The 14,693-nt window shown below is 67.2% G+C and overlaps 2 protein-coding genes across 2 annotated transcripts in view; one reads left to right on the forward strand and one right to left on the reverse strand.

The window, feature by feature from the left end:
- The window catches only part of LOC106487412 (dedicator of cytokinesis protein 2-like), an 83,670-nt gene that overhangs the window by 47,265 nt on the left and 21,712 nt on the right, over positions 1 to 14,693 (forward strand). The window lies entirely within an intron of this gene.
- Positions 16 to 9,641, reverse strand: LOC136992285 (INSYN2B protein-like). Its single transcript, XM_067298459.1, has 3 exons — positions 8,289 to 9,641; positions 5,749 to 5,823; positions 16 to 493 (listed from the first exon to the last, which is right to left on the reverse strand). Exons 1-3 carry the CDS (start codon positions 9,608 to 9,610, stop codon positions 298 to 300), a joined length of 1,593 nt encoding a protein of 530 aa, XP_067154560.1. The 5' UTR covers positions 9,611 to 9,641; the 3' UTR covers positions 16 to 297.

The raw sequence follows: 14,693 nt of genomic DNA on the forward strand, positions 1-14,693 counted from the left end.
CAGCGGGAGAGGATGTAACAAAAATAGCGTCGCCCTAGAATTTATTGATTTCTCATTAAATACAGCAGTTGTTCCCCTCGCCTCTTATTTACACAGGGGCTTTCATACATTAAACGGAACAGTTAGTTAAAAATATAAAAGCTGGTGCTACCCCAACCCTAACATCAGAGAGAGGGAGAGACGGAAAGAGAATAAGTTGATGTCAGTGCTGGAAAGGTGCTTCCGAGCCGGGAGCCGGACGCTCGTCCCCAGCCTGGCCGACGCGGTGCTCGCATCCCCTCCCAGCATCAGCGGCCATCACAGGAACCAGAAACATTTGCGCCGGGATTTTTTTGAGTCCAGCTTTGCAGGCAGCTTAGACACTGGCGATGGCTCCTGCCTGCCCGGTTGGACGGCCCCTGCGACCGTAGGGGAGCTCTGGCTTGCTTCGCTCTCGATGTTGCTCAGCACCTGCTGGAAGCGGCCTTCCTGCTGCCGGAAATCGTGTTCCACGCTGCGGCGCGGGGAGCAAAGGGGACAGCGTCAGCGGGCGGCGCGTGAAGCACCCGGCGCGTTGCAAGCCCCAAGCGGCTCCGCGCCGCTGCCTCGTCCCCCGGGGGCTGCAGAGCCCCCCCGGCGCAGACCGATGCGTGCCGAGACCTGCCCACCACGGTGAGCCCCAGACGGGAGCGCGGCCGGGATCACGCACGTGGCGCGGACACCTCGCGCATGGGGACCGGCCGCCCGTGCAAGCCCCACGCGGCGTGCCGGCATCTCCCCTCGCCAGCAGCCCTCACCTCGCCGCCAGGACGTGTCTCCCCCCCCCCGACGTTTCCAGCGGAGGAGCGAGCTGCTGCAGGGCGGCGGGGGCAGAGCCGCGGCTCCTCGGGAGAGCAGCGGGGTGATCGGCCATCGCCCGCCGCGCGCTGCAGGGGCCAAGCCCCGGTGCAGAAGCGCGTCTCCGTGCCGGGAAGCTGAGCCCTTGCGATAGCATCGCCGATGCCCCGGGGCCCTGCAGGTCCTCGCCGGCGATGGACGGCTGCAGACTCCTGCCTGCTGTCGGGCTAGCTGCCCCCGTCCCCATCCCCACGCTGCCTCCCCCCCCCGGGGTCAGGGAGCACCGGCCTGGGCTGGGACGCGAGGAGGAGACGGAGGCTTTGCAGAAAGGCCCGTCCTAGAGGGCTGGGAGCGGGTGCTGCAGCTCGGAGCAGCCGAGCCCCGAGCCTGCGCATGGTGCGTCTCCCCTGCCACAGACCGGCCGCTCCAAGGTGTGATGCCGCATCGGTCACAGCGCTGCGAGCGGTTGAGTGCACGCAGGCACTCACGACTCTTTCCTTCTTCTGCCCAAAGCAGGGCTCCCGCCTCCAGCTCGCCAGCGGGGAAGCAGCAGTGCTGCCTCGGGGGAGCCAGCAGCTTGGCAGGCTGCACCGCGGGCAGGAGGGCAGCAGGGGCCCGTCAGCGGTGCTGCATGGAGCAAGGCACTGCACAGAGCAAAGCACTGCACGGAGCAAGATGCTGCACAGAGCAAGGCGCTGCATGGAGCAAGGTGCTGCACAGAGCAAAGCGTTGCATGGAGCAAGGCGCTGCACAGAGCAAAGCACTGCACAGAGCAAGGCGCTGCACAGAGCAAGGTGCTGCACGGAGCAAAGCGTTGCACAGAGCAAGGTGCTGCATGGAGAAAGGTGCTGCATGGAGCAGAGCATTACACGGAGCAAGGTGCTGCATGGAGCAAAGCACTGCACGGAGCAAGGCGCTGCATGGAGCAAAGCACTGCACAGAGCAAAGCACTGCACGGAGCAAGGTGCTGCACAGAGCAAGGTGCTGCACGGAGCAAAGCGTTGCACAGAGCAAGGTGCTGCATGGAGAAAGGTGCTGCATGGAGCAGAGCATTACACAGAGCAAGGTGCTGCATGGAGCAAAGCACTGCATGGAGCAAGGCGCTGCACGGAGCAAGGCGCTGCATGGAGCAAGATGCTGCATGGAGCAAAGCGCTGCACGGAGCAAGGCGCTGCATGGAGCAAGATGCTGCATGGAGCAAAGCGTTGCACAGAGCAAGGTGCTGCATGGAGCAAGGTGCTGCACGGAGCAAGGCGCTGCACGGAGTGTCTTTCTCCCTGTGTCTTTCCCTGCATTTTGCCCTGTGCAGTGCTTTACAAAATGCAAAGCCTCACAGCAGTCGCTGCTGAGAGGGCACCAATGAAAGCAGGCTTTGTGCAGAGGGTCTGGGGAATCACGCTCCTCGGCGTGCGAGGACCCCCGCTCCCGCAGGGCAGCCGACAGACGGGGAGCCCCATGGCCCCACGCGCCCATGTGAGGCACTGGCCGCAGCCCCAGGCCGGCGGGGCCATGCCATGCATGGCTGGGTCCACGCGCAGCGCTGCGCCACACTCCCCCCGCGGCCCACGGGAGCCTTTCTCATCCCGCGGACGGCAGCTAACCCCAGCGGGCGGCCACGGTGGGAGCCTGGCGGTTGCACTGAGCCACCTCCCCCAGACGCGACGTCTCTCCCCAGCCACGGCTCCGCACGGAGACAGACCCGTCAGTCCCAATTAGCACTGAAGTCCCCCACAAGCCGGAGGGGGAGGTCACTGTTAGCTCTAGTGCAAACAAGCGGAGATCAAGAGACACAGAGCTACACAGCCCTCGCGCGGAGGAGCGGGCGTGCAGCGAGCGGGCGCGCGGCGTGGGTGCAGGTGCCCGCAGGGCTGACGCGCGGCGGGGACGGAGAAGGGGCACCCACCCGCGCGGACGTGCCCGAGGGCAGCACATGCATCGTGCACAGACGCTCACAAAAGCACAGCGGGGCAGCAGCTAAGCCGCTCCGTATGCACGCGAGCACACCACAGAGCGCTGCTCCGCACCAGCTCCGAGTGGCACCCTGCGCTCGGAGAGCGCCAGCAGAATAAGCACAATTAATAGCACGCTGAGAACATGCCTGGCCAGACACCCGCACGTGCAGAGAGTGAAAGCAGGGTGCACAGCTGCAGATGCAAACAGGTACAACCATGTGGCGCCTGGACAGGCGGAACGAAGGCTCGGGCACAACCGCAGCTACCCAGGTCCCGCAGGACTGACATGGAAAAGGGCCCCGTCCTCTTCACTCCCAGGATAAACACATCTCTGCCTACGCCAGGAGGGCTGGGCGACTCCTTTACCCGAGACTGAGTGGGATCTGAGCAGGGAGGGAAATGGAGAAAAGCCCTGCCTCTCCCCGGGACCCAACGCGGACTGGCCACTGGGGACGCAGCGCCGAGGTCCCACGGCTGCGGGGGTCCGGACGGGCACCGCCTGGGCGCGGGAGCCAGCGAGGGCGGACTGGTCACTGCAGTGCATGGCAGGGAGCCCTGCAGCCCGGGGGGTCCCGGCCCCCCACGTGCCCCAATGATCCAGCCTGCCTTCCCGCCTCCCAGGGCGGAAAACCTCTCCTCCGTGCCTGCAGCCAGTCCGCAGCGCCTGCTCACGGCTCGCACAGGGAGACTGGGATGCAGCCCAGACACGGAGCCAGCAAACCCACCACTCCCCTAACGAGGTCTTCCCGTGATATATTGCTTTTACAGAAGACAAATGCTCTGTCGTCTGACCAGAGGAGGTCTCCTTTCAGCTGCCAGCCACTCAGCTGTCCTTCGTGGAAATAAAACTATCTGCTAGCGGGAGCTGGAGGTGCTTTCTGCAGTGACAAAGGGACAAAACTCGGAGCAAACGATGGCAGGACCCAGCTCAGGCATTTCGACGCACGGCTTGAGCTAGCTGCAGAGCAGCGAGGTGCCGGCACCCGGCAGGAGCCGAGGGAGGAGCTGGACGGCCTCCCTTCACCGGGCTGGGGGCTCCGCACACGGCCGAGCCCTGCTCCGGGAGCAGCGGGGCGAAAGGAGCCAGCGAGGGGAGCAGAGCCCTGCCCAACGCGCGAACGGGGCCGCCCCGGGCTGCTGCGGCTCGGCGTCGTGCAGCCGAGGGCACGAGGCGCTTCGGCTACTTCTGCGCCGGTAAATCAGCATGCCCGGGAACGCTTCCTGGCAGGCTGCCAGCGGGAGCGACCCAGCTGCATCGCAGCTGCCCAGCCGTGCCCGGGGACTGCACCGGAGCTGGCTGCCACGGCCCAGCATGCCAGGGACCCGGGGACGGCTTGGCACACGTGCCGGCACCCGGGACCATGCCCTGCCGTGGTGCAACCTGCCGAAGGCGATGGAGCCTTTAGGGCTGCCGAGAGAGGCAGGAGGAGCAGGGGACGCTGCACCCGCGTGCCGGAGCCTGCCGCGGCAGGGAGCAGCCCATGAGCTCCGCTGAGCACGGCTCACGGATGAGGAGGTCGCTCGGCAAAACGCAGGGAAGAGCCAGGGCTGGCAGCTATGCCAGCGCAACGGCACCGGGCTCAGGTGGCCTCTGCCTCCCTCCTGCTCCCATTTCCCGGCACGGCAGCCCGGCTGCCAGGGCAGTGCTCCGGGTCCAGCCCATCCGCGGGGCCCCGGCCACAGGCAGCGCTGGGTCCACGGCCCTTCCGGCTCGGGGCCCTTGGACGTGTCCTGGGGAGGGTCTGTACAGTCGCCCCAAGGCCATGGGGGGTCCGGAGGCAGCAAAGCAGGGCTGTATTTTGCACCAGCTCTGGTGACGAGCTGAGGGGCTTCTCTCCGGTCTAACTGGAGCCGCTGGGCAGGTGCCCGGGCCTTTGCAGTGGCATTTCCTTGGCAAATCAGCACCCGGCATCTGGCAGGGCGCTCGCAGGCGAGGCGCCACGGGGCTGCTCGGTAAGGGTGAGACGGGTGCGTGCACCCCAGGTGGCAAAGCAGCAGCCCCCTTCACATCTGCAAGCTGTCGCCGCTGTGATCCACGATCCACGATTAGCAGCAGAATAACTTTGTGCAGACGTGGGCTCGGGCCGTTTCGGTGCAATGAGGGCGGTCGCCCCAACCACGGGTGCAATCCCACGCTCCGAGGAGCAGAGCTGCTCCCGGGTGGACAGCCCTTGCTGCGTGTCCGGCCACACCAGGACCCGGCACCGGGGGACCTGGATCAGCAGGCGGAGGCGCAGGGCGAACTGCTCCCCGCGCATCCCGCTACCGGGATCCCGGGATGGGGGCTCCCGGCTGGCCCAGCGCAGCCGCTTTTGTGCCCTGTCCTAAGGACTGGGAGGCATCTCTGCTCTGCGAGCGACTGTTGGTTCCTGCCGCGTCGCCTTCGGGGGAGAGCTCGGAGCCGGCCAGGGTGCGACCCTGCCGCCCTCGCGGCTCGGAGGAGCCCCCGCGGGGAGAGGCGCCCTGCGCATCCGCCCTGCAACGGGACGCGAGACGGGCGCCTGCCATTCCTGGGGCAAAAGCGGGGGATTCTCTGTGGACCAAGTCACCAGGGCTGCTCTCCAGCCCCTCGTGAGTCCGCAGCCCCAGACGCAGGGCTCGGTGCGCGGAGAGGCGCAAGGAGCAGCACAGGCTGTGCAGGCAGAGGAGCGGCGGGGCTGCGGCCCCAGGGCTGTGCCAAAGCCTGGGCGGGGAATTAGCGTGGAAATCGCCAGGAACGGGAGGGTCTAAAGCAAGAGGTGGAGCAGCATGGTGCGAGCTGTGCTGCCCCCAGCCCACGGGTGCCCCATGCGCGCTAGGCTGCAGCACGGCACCCGCCCAGCGCGGGGACCTGCGGGGTCCCCTCCTTCCCCCGGGTGCGAACGCGGACAAACCCCCAGCGGCGCTGCCTCGCCACCGCGTTGGGAGCGAGACCTCCGGCACGCGGAAAAGGAGGGCAGGGCCCAGCCGGGACGTCCGGGGCGGCCGAGCTGCCTCCTACCTGTAGATGATGCAGGCGCAGTCCCGGCAGGTCCCGCAGTTGGCAATGTCTTGCCCCGTCCGGTACGAGTGCCGCCTGCAACGAAGGGGAAGCGCTGTGAGCACGGAGGCCCCGCGCGGGCGTTCCCGCATCCCCGCCGCGCTCCCAGCCTCCCCGCGCAGTCCGGGAACCGTCCCCAGCACTGCTCAGCTTGGCGGATTTCTCGGGTGGTTGTGAATCAGAGACGGCCACGGCTACGGCCCCAGCTCCTTCGTGGTGGTCAGCCCCATTTCATCAGTCCTGGCTGTGCCCCGCACCTTGGTGCCCCCGTCCGCACGTCCCGGGGGCCGGGGCCGCGCCAGGGCAGGGGAGTGCGGGCAGCACGGAGCCGTGCCCCCACGGAGGGCACCAGGAGACCCTGCAGACTAATTGCCAGCCTGCGCTGGACTCGGGGCTCCTCTCCTCGTGATGCTTTTGTACTGCGCCCCCGTACCACTCACGTTTTCCTCTTGCAATCTTTCTCCCTGTTACTTGACCTTGATCAGGGTTTTTCTCAGCCCTGGGAAACTAGGTCTTTTAGTGCACCAAATTATACATTACAACTGGGATTATACTGTTAGCACATGAAGTAGATCACGATACCTTTTATATCTATGTAAAATAGGTACATATGCACACACACACACACATAGACACATGCATCTACACATGTGTGTGCGCATACATCTATGTAACATTGTATGAACCACGCTGCTCTGCCGGGATGAGGTCTAATACAGACTTTCCTAGCCAGGATAGTGTTTTGTGTTGGGGTGTCAGCACCTGCAGGAGCTTGGAGCTCCAAGGACACATCACAGCTCCAAGCAGGGTGGGACACGGCTCGGTGCCCGCGGCGGGCGCCCCAGAACACCCCTGCGCGGTGCCAGGACACTGAGCCACTGCAAACGAGGCCACGCTGTTCCTCAGTGGAATGACACTAGGACGCTTTCCGTGTGATTTTCTGTCGCGTTCCTTATGTCTCTGGGCATCTTGTTTGCTCATTTGACTGCAACAGTATATGGAGCCGGGATCTTAATTAAGCTGCCTGCAGCGAGGCTAAATCAGCTTCCCGCGCAGACAAGCTCAGTCCTGCCTGCAGGAGCAAACCTGCCCTCTCCACGGGCACCATCGGCCACGCCAGCGCCGTGCCCCGGCGGCGACCAAGCACTGCCGGCTGCCGTGCACGGCGGGGCAGGGGCTGCACCGGGCGCAGGGAGCCGCCGTGCCGGTACCGGGGCCGGACGGCGCTGCAGACGGAGAGCCTCAGCTCTAGCTCCTGCCGTTGCGCTCTTGCGAATGTTCCTGAGGGATCCGCACCTCTCATTAGCTAAGGCTTTATTGCCTCAAACTGGGAAGGAGGCATTTAGCAGCCGTTTATTTTAGATAAAACAATTAAACATTTGCACAGCCATGAGGGCTCGGACTAGCAGGAGCTGCCCATCTGGCAGGTCGAGCTCCCATGCCGTGTGCCTTCCTGAAGCAACATGCCAAACGAGACATCCGAGCACCGCCGCGAAGCGCGCCTTGCTCCGCACGTCTGGGGCCGGCTGCTCCCAAACCACGGCTGTTCCCGGTCCCCGCAGCAGCTGAAACAGCACGGCCGTATCTGCAACGCTGCCGACACCCCCGGTGAGGAACAGCTCCGCAGCGCTGCAACCCCCGTGCGCCAGGGCCACCCCGGGGCAGGTGGTTTACGGTCATCACCCTGCACTGATGGGAGCCGGCCTCGGGACGCGGGGAATAAGTCCCAGAAGTGTTTATGCAGGGCGCTGGGGGAAGCAGGACGGGCGCGGGGCGAGCAGCTCTCCCCAACTGGGGCGAGGCTGGCAGCCCTTGTGTGTAACGAGTTTGGGGGGTCTCAGCTCTGGGCCACCGCAGGCTAACCTCTCACAGCTGGTACGGTTTGGCCCATCCGGCTGGGAGGCCAAGGAAAACTGGCCCGGGGGATGCCTGGGCAGAGGCGTCAGCCGCCAGGGCTGCCCACCGCGGAGGTTACGTCCTGCACAACCCCAGGGCTGGGGCGCAGAGCAGGCCTGAGGGACAGCGCGCAATTTGCAAAACCGCCGTCTGCGACCCTACAGGACCTTGGCGGCTCTGCCCTGACGCCGGACCACCCCGAGGCTCGGTGCCGCAGGATTTGGGAGCGGGAGGTGCCCGTAGGCTCTCTAGCTGCCGTCTCCCCCCCCCGCCCGGTGCCGCCGACAGAGCACAGACACCCTTGAGCCCGGAGCAGCTGCAGGAGAGGGGCAGCGCGCCGGGAGGCCCCGTGGCGGCCGGGCTCGGGGCCGTGGGCACCGGCAGGGCACCGCCAGCACACGCAGGTGTGAGCACGCGTGCAAGACACCGCACCGAGAACGGGGGTCGAGGCTGCTTGGACGGCAGACGGAGCTTTCCCAGAGGGGAAACGCGTCTAGGAAGCGGCAGGGATCCAGTCCCTGGCAGGGCACCGCGTCCTTCCACCCCCAGCTCTCTGCCGGTCACGTCGGCCACCCTGCCCCAGCCTGCCCGCAGCCGCTGCTCACCCGTCCCGCTGGGCCTCCTTCTTCTCCAGGTCCTGGATGACGTCCAGCAGCACGCGGATGGTCTGTTGGCTGGTCTCCAGCACCCCTTCCAGGGACTGCAGCTGGGACTGCAGGTCCCCCCGGTCGCCGGGCCCCCGCGGCCCCGCGGCCCCCTGTCCCTGAGATGTCCGGGTGCGCTCGTCCCCCGGCGGTGGTCCCACCTGCCCGTTGGCCGCGGCCACCAGCTGCAGAAGGTCCTGCACGTGGCGCAGCGTCTCCGACTGCTCGGCGGCGAGGCAGGGCTGTGCGTGCCGGGGGTCCTGCAGCGCCCGGCCGGCCGGCTGCGCCCCCGCGCAGATGCTGCGACGCGCGGCCGCAGGCTCTGGCAACGCTGCGCCGCAGGGGCCCGGGCGGCCGAGGGCAGCTGGTGTCTTCTCCGGCGCCGCGACGGCGGAGCCGTGCCCACCGGGCGCTGGCGGCGGGGCGCCGGGGCTGGGTGCCGGCGGCGGGGTGCAGCAGGGACCCCCCCACGGCGAGCTGCAGCGCTGGTGCGGGGGGTCTCTTTGGGAGGAGCCCTGAGCTGGCTGGCGGAGCCCTTGGGTGGCGGTGGCGGTGGCAGCGGTGGGGACGGTCTGCTGGCATTTCGGAGCAGGCGGGGGCGGCGGGGGCCGCCAGGGCAGGCTCCGCTCCGAGTCGCTGCGGCCGAGGCGGAGCGGCTCGGCGGGCGGCCGGGCGCAGGGCACGGAGGCCGGGCGCGGGGGGCCACCGCGGGGCCGGGAGCAGGCGGGGGGCCGCGGGCAGCGCTCGGCGCCGGGGCAGCAGCTCTGCGCCGTGGAGGTGCAGCCGGCAGCGGGGCACCTGGCGGCACCCGGGCGCGGGGCATGGGGATCCCCGGGTGGCGGTGGCGGCCCGCGGCTGGGGGCCGGGAAGGGCTTCTGGAGGCTGGGAGAGGTCTGGATGGCGGCGCTGGCGCACGCCTTGCCAGGCTGGAGCTGGGGCTGCGGCTGCGGCTGCGGCCAGCTGCGCCGCGCGGCCGAGGCACGGAGAGCCGCCGGCTCAGGGGCGTCCCTGGGGGGCGGCGAGGCACGTGGGGTGTCGGGGCGGGGGGCGGCCGGCGGCGGCTCCGGGGGGCTCGGCGCCCGCCCCGCGCCGCCCTCCACCAGGTCCTTGAAGCGCACCTGCTGCGTGCGGTGCCGCCGGCGCTGGCGGCGGCTCTCGACGTCGGGCGAGTCGCGGTTGAGCAGCACCGACCGCACGGCGATGGCTTTCTCCTGGGCGCCCCGGCCGCCGGCGGCCGCACCGGGGCTGGAGCTGGAGCCGGAGCCAGGCTCCCGGCCGGGCATGGCTCGGCAGTGGTGGCGGCGGCCCGGCGCATCCCCGTGCTAGCGCCGGCCCCGGCCCCGCGGGCGCCCGGGCGTGCGGCCGCCCGCGCCCCGTGCCGTCGCGGCGGCGGAGGGTCGAGGGTGGCGGGAGGCGGGCGGGGGCCCTGCCGGCGTGCCGCCCCCCGGGCCTCCCCGGGCGCCCCGGGCCATGTCCCCCGCCGTCCTCAGCGCCGCGCGCCCCAGCGCCGCCGGCCCCGGCCCATGGCTCCGCCGCTGCCCGGACCTGCGGAGACAGAGAGGGGCGGTGGGAGCTGGCGTCCCCGCGCGTCCCTCCCGCGGACGGGGACGCTCCCGCGGCGCTGCCCCCGCCGAGCTGCCGGCCCTTGCCGAGCCCCCCCTCCCCGCTCAGGCGAGATCACAAAACGCGAGGAGACGAGCTTTCATCTCCGGCGCTGCCTCTTCAGCACAAAAAGAGAGCGGAAAAAAAGAAACCCCTTTAGCATAAACACGTTACAAGTCCGCAGCTCAAATCAAGCAGAAGGAGCTGTTAAAAATAGCTGTGCCTTGTTGGGGCCTGGTGCCTCGTGTCCAGAGGGCCCGGAAAGCAGGCAGTCGGGCCACCGAGGGCACAGCTCCGGGGCGGCACGGCCGCGATGGGCACGGGAGGCACGCGGAGCGTGGGGCAGGGCTGGAGGGGGCACGGGGAGCCCCTCCGTGGGGCTGCGTGGGCACGGGACACCCGCTGTACGTGGAGCGCCTCTTGTACGGGAGCCTGGACGAGACAGCGGTGCACCCGCCGTGCACGGGGCACCTGCCGCGCATGGGGCAGGGCTGCGATGGGAACGGGGCACCCGCCGCATGTGGGGCTGGGCTGGACTTGGCTCAGGGCACTGTCATGCAGGGGGTCACCTGCCATATGGGGGGCAGAACTGGGATGGGCTCAGGGCACCCGCTCTCTGTGGGGCAGGACTGGACTGAGCATGGGGCACCCGCCGTGCATGGGGTGGCCATCGTGTGTGGGGCAGGGCTGAACCGGGCTCAGGGCACCGTCGTGCATGGGGCACCCGCCGTGCACGGGGCAGGGCTGGACTGGGCTCGGGGCACCGTCGTGCATGGGGCACCCGCCGTGCACGGGGCAGGGCTGGACTGGGCTCGGGGCACCGTCGTGCATGGGGCGCCCGCCGTGCACGGGGCAGGGCTGGCAGCTCCAGGCGTGCGGGACCAGCTCCATGTGCAGGGGAACCCGACCGTGGTGGCTTGAGGACATTTGGCCCCTCGAGGCAGGTGAGCGCAGTCCTGGAGGGAGGACACACTCGGAGACTTCTTCCCGCAATGGGGGAGATCTCTCCTCCCTGGCAATCGCTGGGGCAGACGTGCAGGTGCCAGTACGTCCCCAGCTCTCACCGCGGCTCTGCCGCTGCCCCGCTCCCCCGAGCGCCAGGCGTCCCCGCCACCTCCCGCGGGCTCTCGGGGCCCCCAGGAGCCTGGCAGCCCGCTGCGGGACCGGCCTCCGCCGTCCGCCTGCCCGCACGGCCGCGTCCCCGCCGCCGCCCTCGTTAGCGCGCACAGGCTGCTTCCCCCCGCGCAGGCAGACGCACACCGCAGCCCCGCTGCAGCCCCCAACCCGCGCCGAGCCCCCAGCCCCGGTGCTGCCGGGCCGCGCGCCGCTGAGCCTGCCCGAGACGCCCCGCGCACGGAGGAGCCGGCGGCTCCTTTCGGCGAAGCGGCGTGTCGGGAGGAGGCGCCGCGGGGGGGTCGGGCAGAGGCGCCCACCCCAGCGGGAAGCGATGCTGCTTCGCTTTGCAGTGCAAGTCTCCCCGGCGCTCAAGGTCTGCGAATACCTAGAGGCTCCCCGCCTCCCCCGCGCCGCGGACCCAGCGCCGCCTCCCATCCTGTCCCGTCCCGTCCCGCGTGCGGCACGGCAGCCCTGCGCCCCTCCAGCGCAGCGAGGCCGAGGCTCCCGCACCGCGGCCCCGCTCCGCAGCCGGCTGCCGGCGCCGCGCGGCATCGCAGCCCCCGCCAGCCCCCCTGCCTCGCTCCTGCTGTAACGAAGCAGCTGACTCAGCACAGCGGCCCGGAGTTACCGTGCGCTGATAACGAGCAAACTTCCCGAGTGCTGAGTGCGCCGGATTCCCCGACGCCTCTCCAGCGAGCAGCGGGAGCGAGCGCTGGCGGCACGCGCCCGGCCCGGGGCCCGCGCTCCCACGCCGCACGCACGGCGGCCGTCGGGATGCTGCTCCACACACCACCCCGCCAGACACCCAGTCGCACGGCGGCTTCTTTCCCCGGACTTGGAGCTGTGCCCAGACACCGGGAGATGCTTGGGAGGCAGGAGGCGGCGTGGGGAATGAACGGGGCACCTCGTTAGTATGGACAGCAACAAGGTTGAGCACAGTGCCGGAGCCAAGCCTCCTCCTGCAGCCCCCGCATGCATCCCGGAGAAGCAGCCCCGCATTCCCGCCTGCCCCGGAGCAAGCGGCCGTGCCGGCACCGGCACGGGACAGCGCAGAGCCCGCTGGGCTGGGAGAGGGGCGGCAGGAAGCGCTGGCACCGGAGGGTCCCCCGGCTGCGGTGGCTCCGTGCAGCAGGGCCGCCCGCACTGCCGGAGCTCAGCCGGAGCTTCGGCCTTGGCCCGTGCTGCAGCACAGTGCGATTCCCGTGCAGGATGGGACGGGATGGGACGAGCATCGCTGGCTGCGTCTGCGCCAGCAGAGGGGACACGTGCAGTGACGGAGAAGGGGATCGGCTGGCGCGTGTCCTGCTGAAACGCAGCCTCCCGCGCGCGGCCCAGGGACAGCGCAGCCCAGACAGTTGATCCCAGCGGGTAGCCCGCATGTGGCCACCTCTTCTGGAGGTTTCCTTGACGAGAGCGCTAATTGGCACGGGCCGGAGGGCGCCGGGGCCGCTGCAGCAGCCGAGCAGGGCAGGGCCGAGGGCTGGCACCGAGTCACGGCCACGGCACACAGAGACGAGGACACTTCACCGCCCAAAAGCAGGCGTGATCCTGCCGGGCAGCGGGGCCTCTGCCGAGGCAGCCTCTGCCTCCTGCACCATGCACCGCTGGAGAGATGAGAGACGAGCCACAAGGACAAAGAGAAAGTCTATAAATTATACATGCGCCAATTGCGTTCGGAGAACAGTTCTGAGGATGTCAAACACCGAAAGTTCGGACCCTCCCACTCGTCCTCCTGCATATGTATTACGGCACGGCGAGATTTAGCGCTGCGCTCAGACGCCGTTCCCACCGAGCGCCTGCATCCTTTAGTGCTGATAACGAATCCTGCTGCAGGACTCGGGCAGGACTGTATAATCAAGCTGGCTGCGGCGTCCGAGGGCCCCCCCCGTGCTGTGGCTGAAGCTGAAGGAAACCCTGCTCTGCCGATAGATCCACCTGGATCCGCGGCTCCAGGGAGATTTCGGATGCAGGGAGAGGGCTGCCGGGAAGGGGCTGTGCAGAGGCGCAGGCACCGGCCGGGGCAGGCAGAGCTCAGCCCTCCCAGGGCTCCCAGCCGCTACCCTCAAGCGCAAATAACGAGAAATGACTGTCCAGGGGGAGGATCGGGATTTGGGACAGAGGCGGACGGGGAGGGGATGCGGACGGCTGAAGAAGGAGACCTGTCCTAACCACTCTGCGTCGTAGCTGATGCTTGTCCTTAGGTGCCCTGTGCAGACAATTCCCCGGAGATCCCTGCCCGAGAGCAGGGAGCGAGGGGCTGAGCACATGGTCCCTCCCAGCTGCCCGCATCCAGGGCATACGGACAAGCCCCGGCACTGGAGCAGGAGGCGGGAACTGCCCCTGCAAGGGCAGAGGATTTCACTGCCCCCTTTTTCTGACTCCGCTTCGCAGCTCAGATCCGGGCCACGGCAGGGCACGCTGGGCTCTGCCCGTCCTGCCTCGTCCTTCCAAGGAAAACCCCCAACACGGGCAAATGCAGAAACGCACAAACTGCGGCGCGGTCTCGCGAGGGCGACCGCACTCTCCGTGGCGAGGCGGTATTCCCCTTCGCAGCCGCGGTCCTGCGGGTACCGACCACCCTACCGGAGAAGCTCCTCGGGGAGGAAGCCTGGGAAGCCGAGGCTGCCCCAGCCCCTCCTTCCTTCTCCCCGTTCTGGGGCAAGTTGATGCAAGAAAGGGCTCCGGCAACCCTGCGCGCTTGTGGGACCGCGCGTCCCCAGAGCCCTCGGCACAGAGAGGAGAGCACCCAGGGCCACCAGGAGGAGGGTGGACTTGCACGGCAGGGGCACAGCGACCTGCCAGCCTGCACGGGTCATGGGCGACAAGCGAGATGGACACGGACTTGATTAATATCAGATGAAGGATGGCGCCATCACCAGTCATGCCAGTCAGCACCGGGCTATAGAAAACACAGTTCATCAAACCAGTTTGCTATCTGTTTTGATGAGATTCCAAGTTTGGTCAATGAAGGTAAAAGCGGTGATGGAACAGACTTGGATTTCTGTAAGGCATTTGACATTTTGACAAAGAAAGCAGAATAACACGAAAGCAATGTGGCACACATTAAATGGATTAAAAACTGGCTAATCAGCGTGTCTCAAAACATAATCATCCAGCGATCATCGCCAATTAGCCATGCTTCCGTGCAGGTCCTGTGGAGGGGCAGTCCGGCCCTGTGCTAGCACCGTCTATCAGTGACCTCAAAGACAAAGAAAGTCGGCACTGATAAAATTTGCAGATGATACAAAGCCTGAGAGAAGGAGCAAGCATGATTTTACATTTGTCTTTTTCATTCAAGGAACACATGTGGTGCAAGAGGGGTTTCTGTCGTGGGAAGCAGATCTCCAGAAACGGCTGGGAGTCCTGGGCAGTCCTCTCCCATACAGCATATAAGGTCCAACAAAACACAGTGGCTGAAAACTGGAGGTAGGCACATTCAGAGGAGGAGTGACTTGCTAAAAAGTGAGGCTATATTAGCCATTAGAGCAACTTAGAAAGGATTTACATGGCAGCAGTTCCCCTGTCTTAGCAATTTTTTAAAGGCTGGATGTTTTTCTCCTCTAGTTCATATGGGAGTTACAAGCACATGAATAAGGTGAGACAGCAGGTCACATCAGATGATTTATAGATAAAATCAGATGACGCCAA

The sequence above is a fragment of the Apteryx mantelli genome, chromosome 5 (assembly GCF_036417845.1).
Source record: "Apteryx mantelli isolate bAptMan1 chromosome 5, bAptMan1.hap1, whole genome shotgun sequence".
NCBI classification, from domain to species: Eukaryota; Metazoa; Chordata; class Aves; order Apterygiformes; family Apterygidae; genus Apteryx; species Apteryx mantelli.

Excerpts from the sequence above, each read along its gene's own strand:
- LOC136992285 (XM_067298459.1), bottom strand. The coding sequence starts at position 9,610 with ATGCCCGGCCGGGAGCCTGGCTCCGGCTCCAGCTCCAGCCCCGGTGCG. Across the intron at positions 5,824-8,288 it reads AAGGAGGCCCAGCGGGACGG|GCGGCACTCGTACCGGACGG; the intron begins GTGAGCAGCGGC and ends CCTTCGTTGCAG. Across the intron at positions 494-5,748 it reads TGCGCCTGCATCATCTACAG|CGTGGAACACGATTTCCGGC; the intron begins GTAGGAGGCAGC and ends CCCGCGCCGCAG.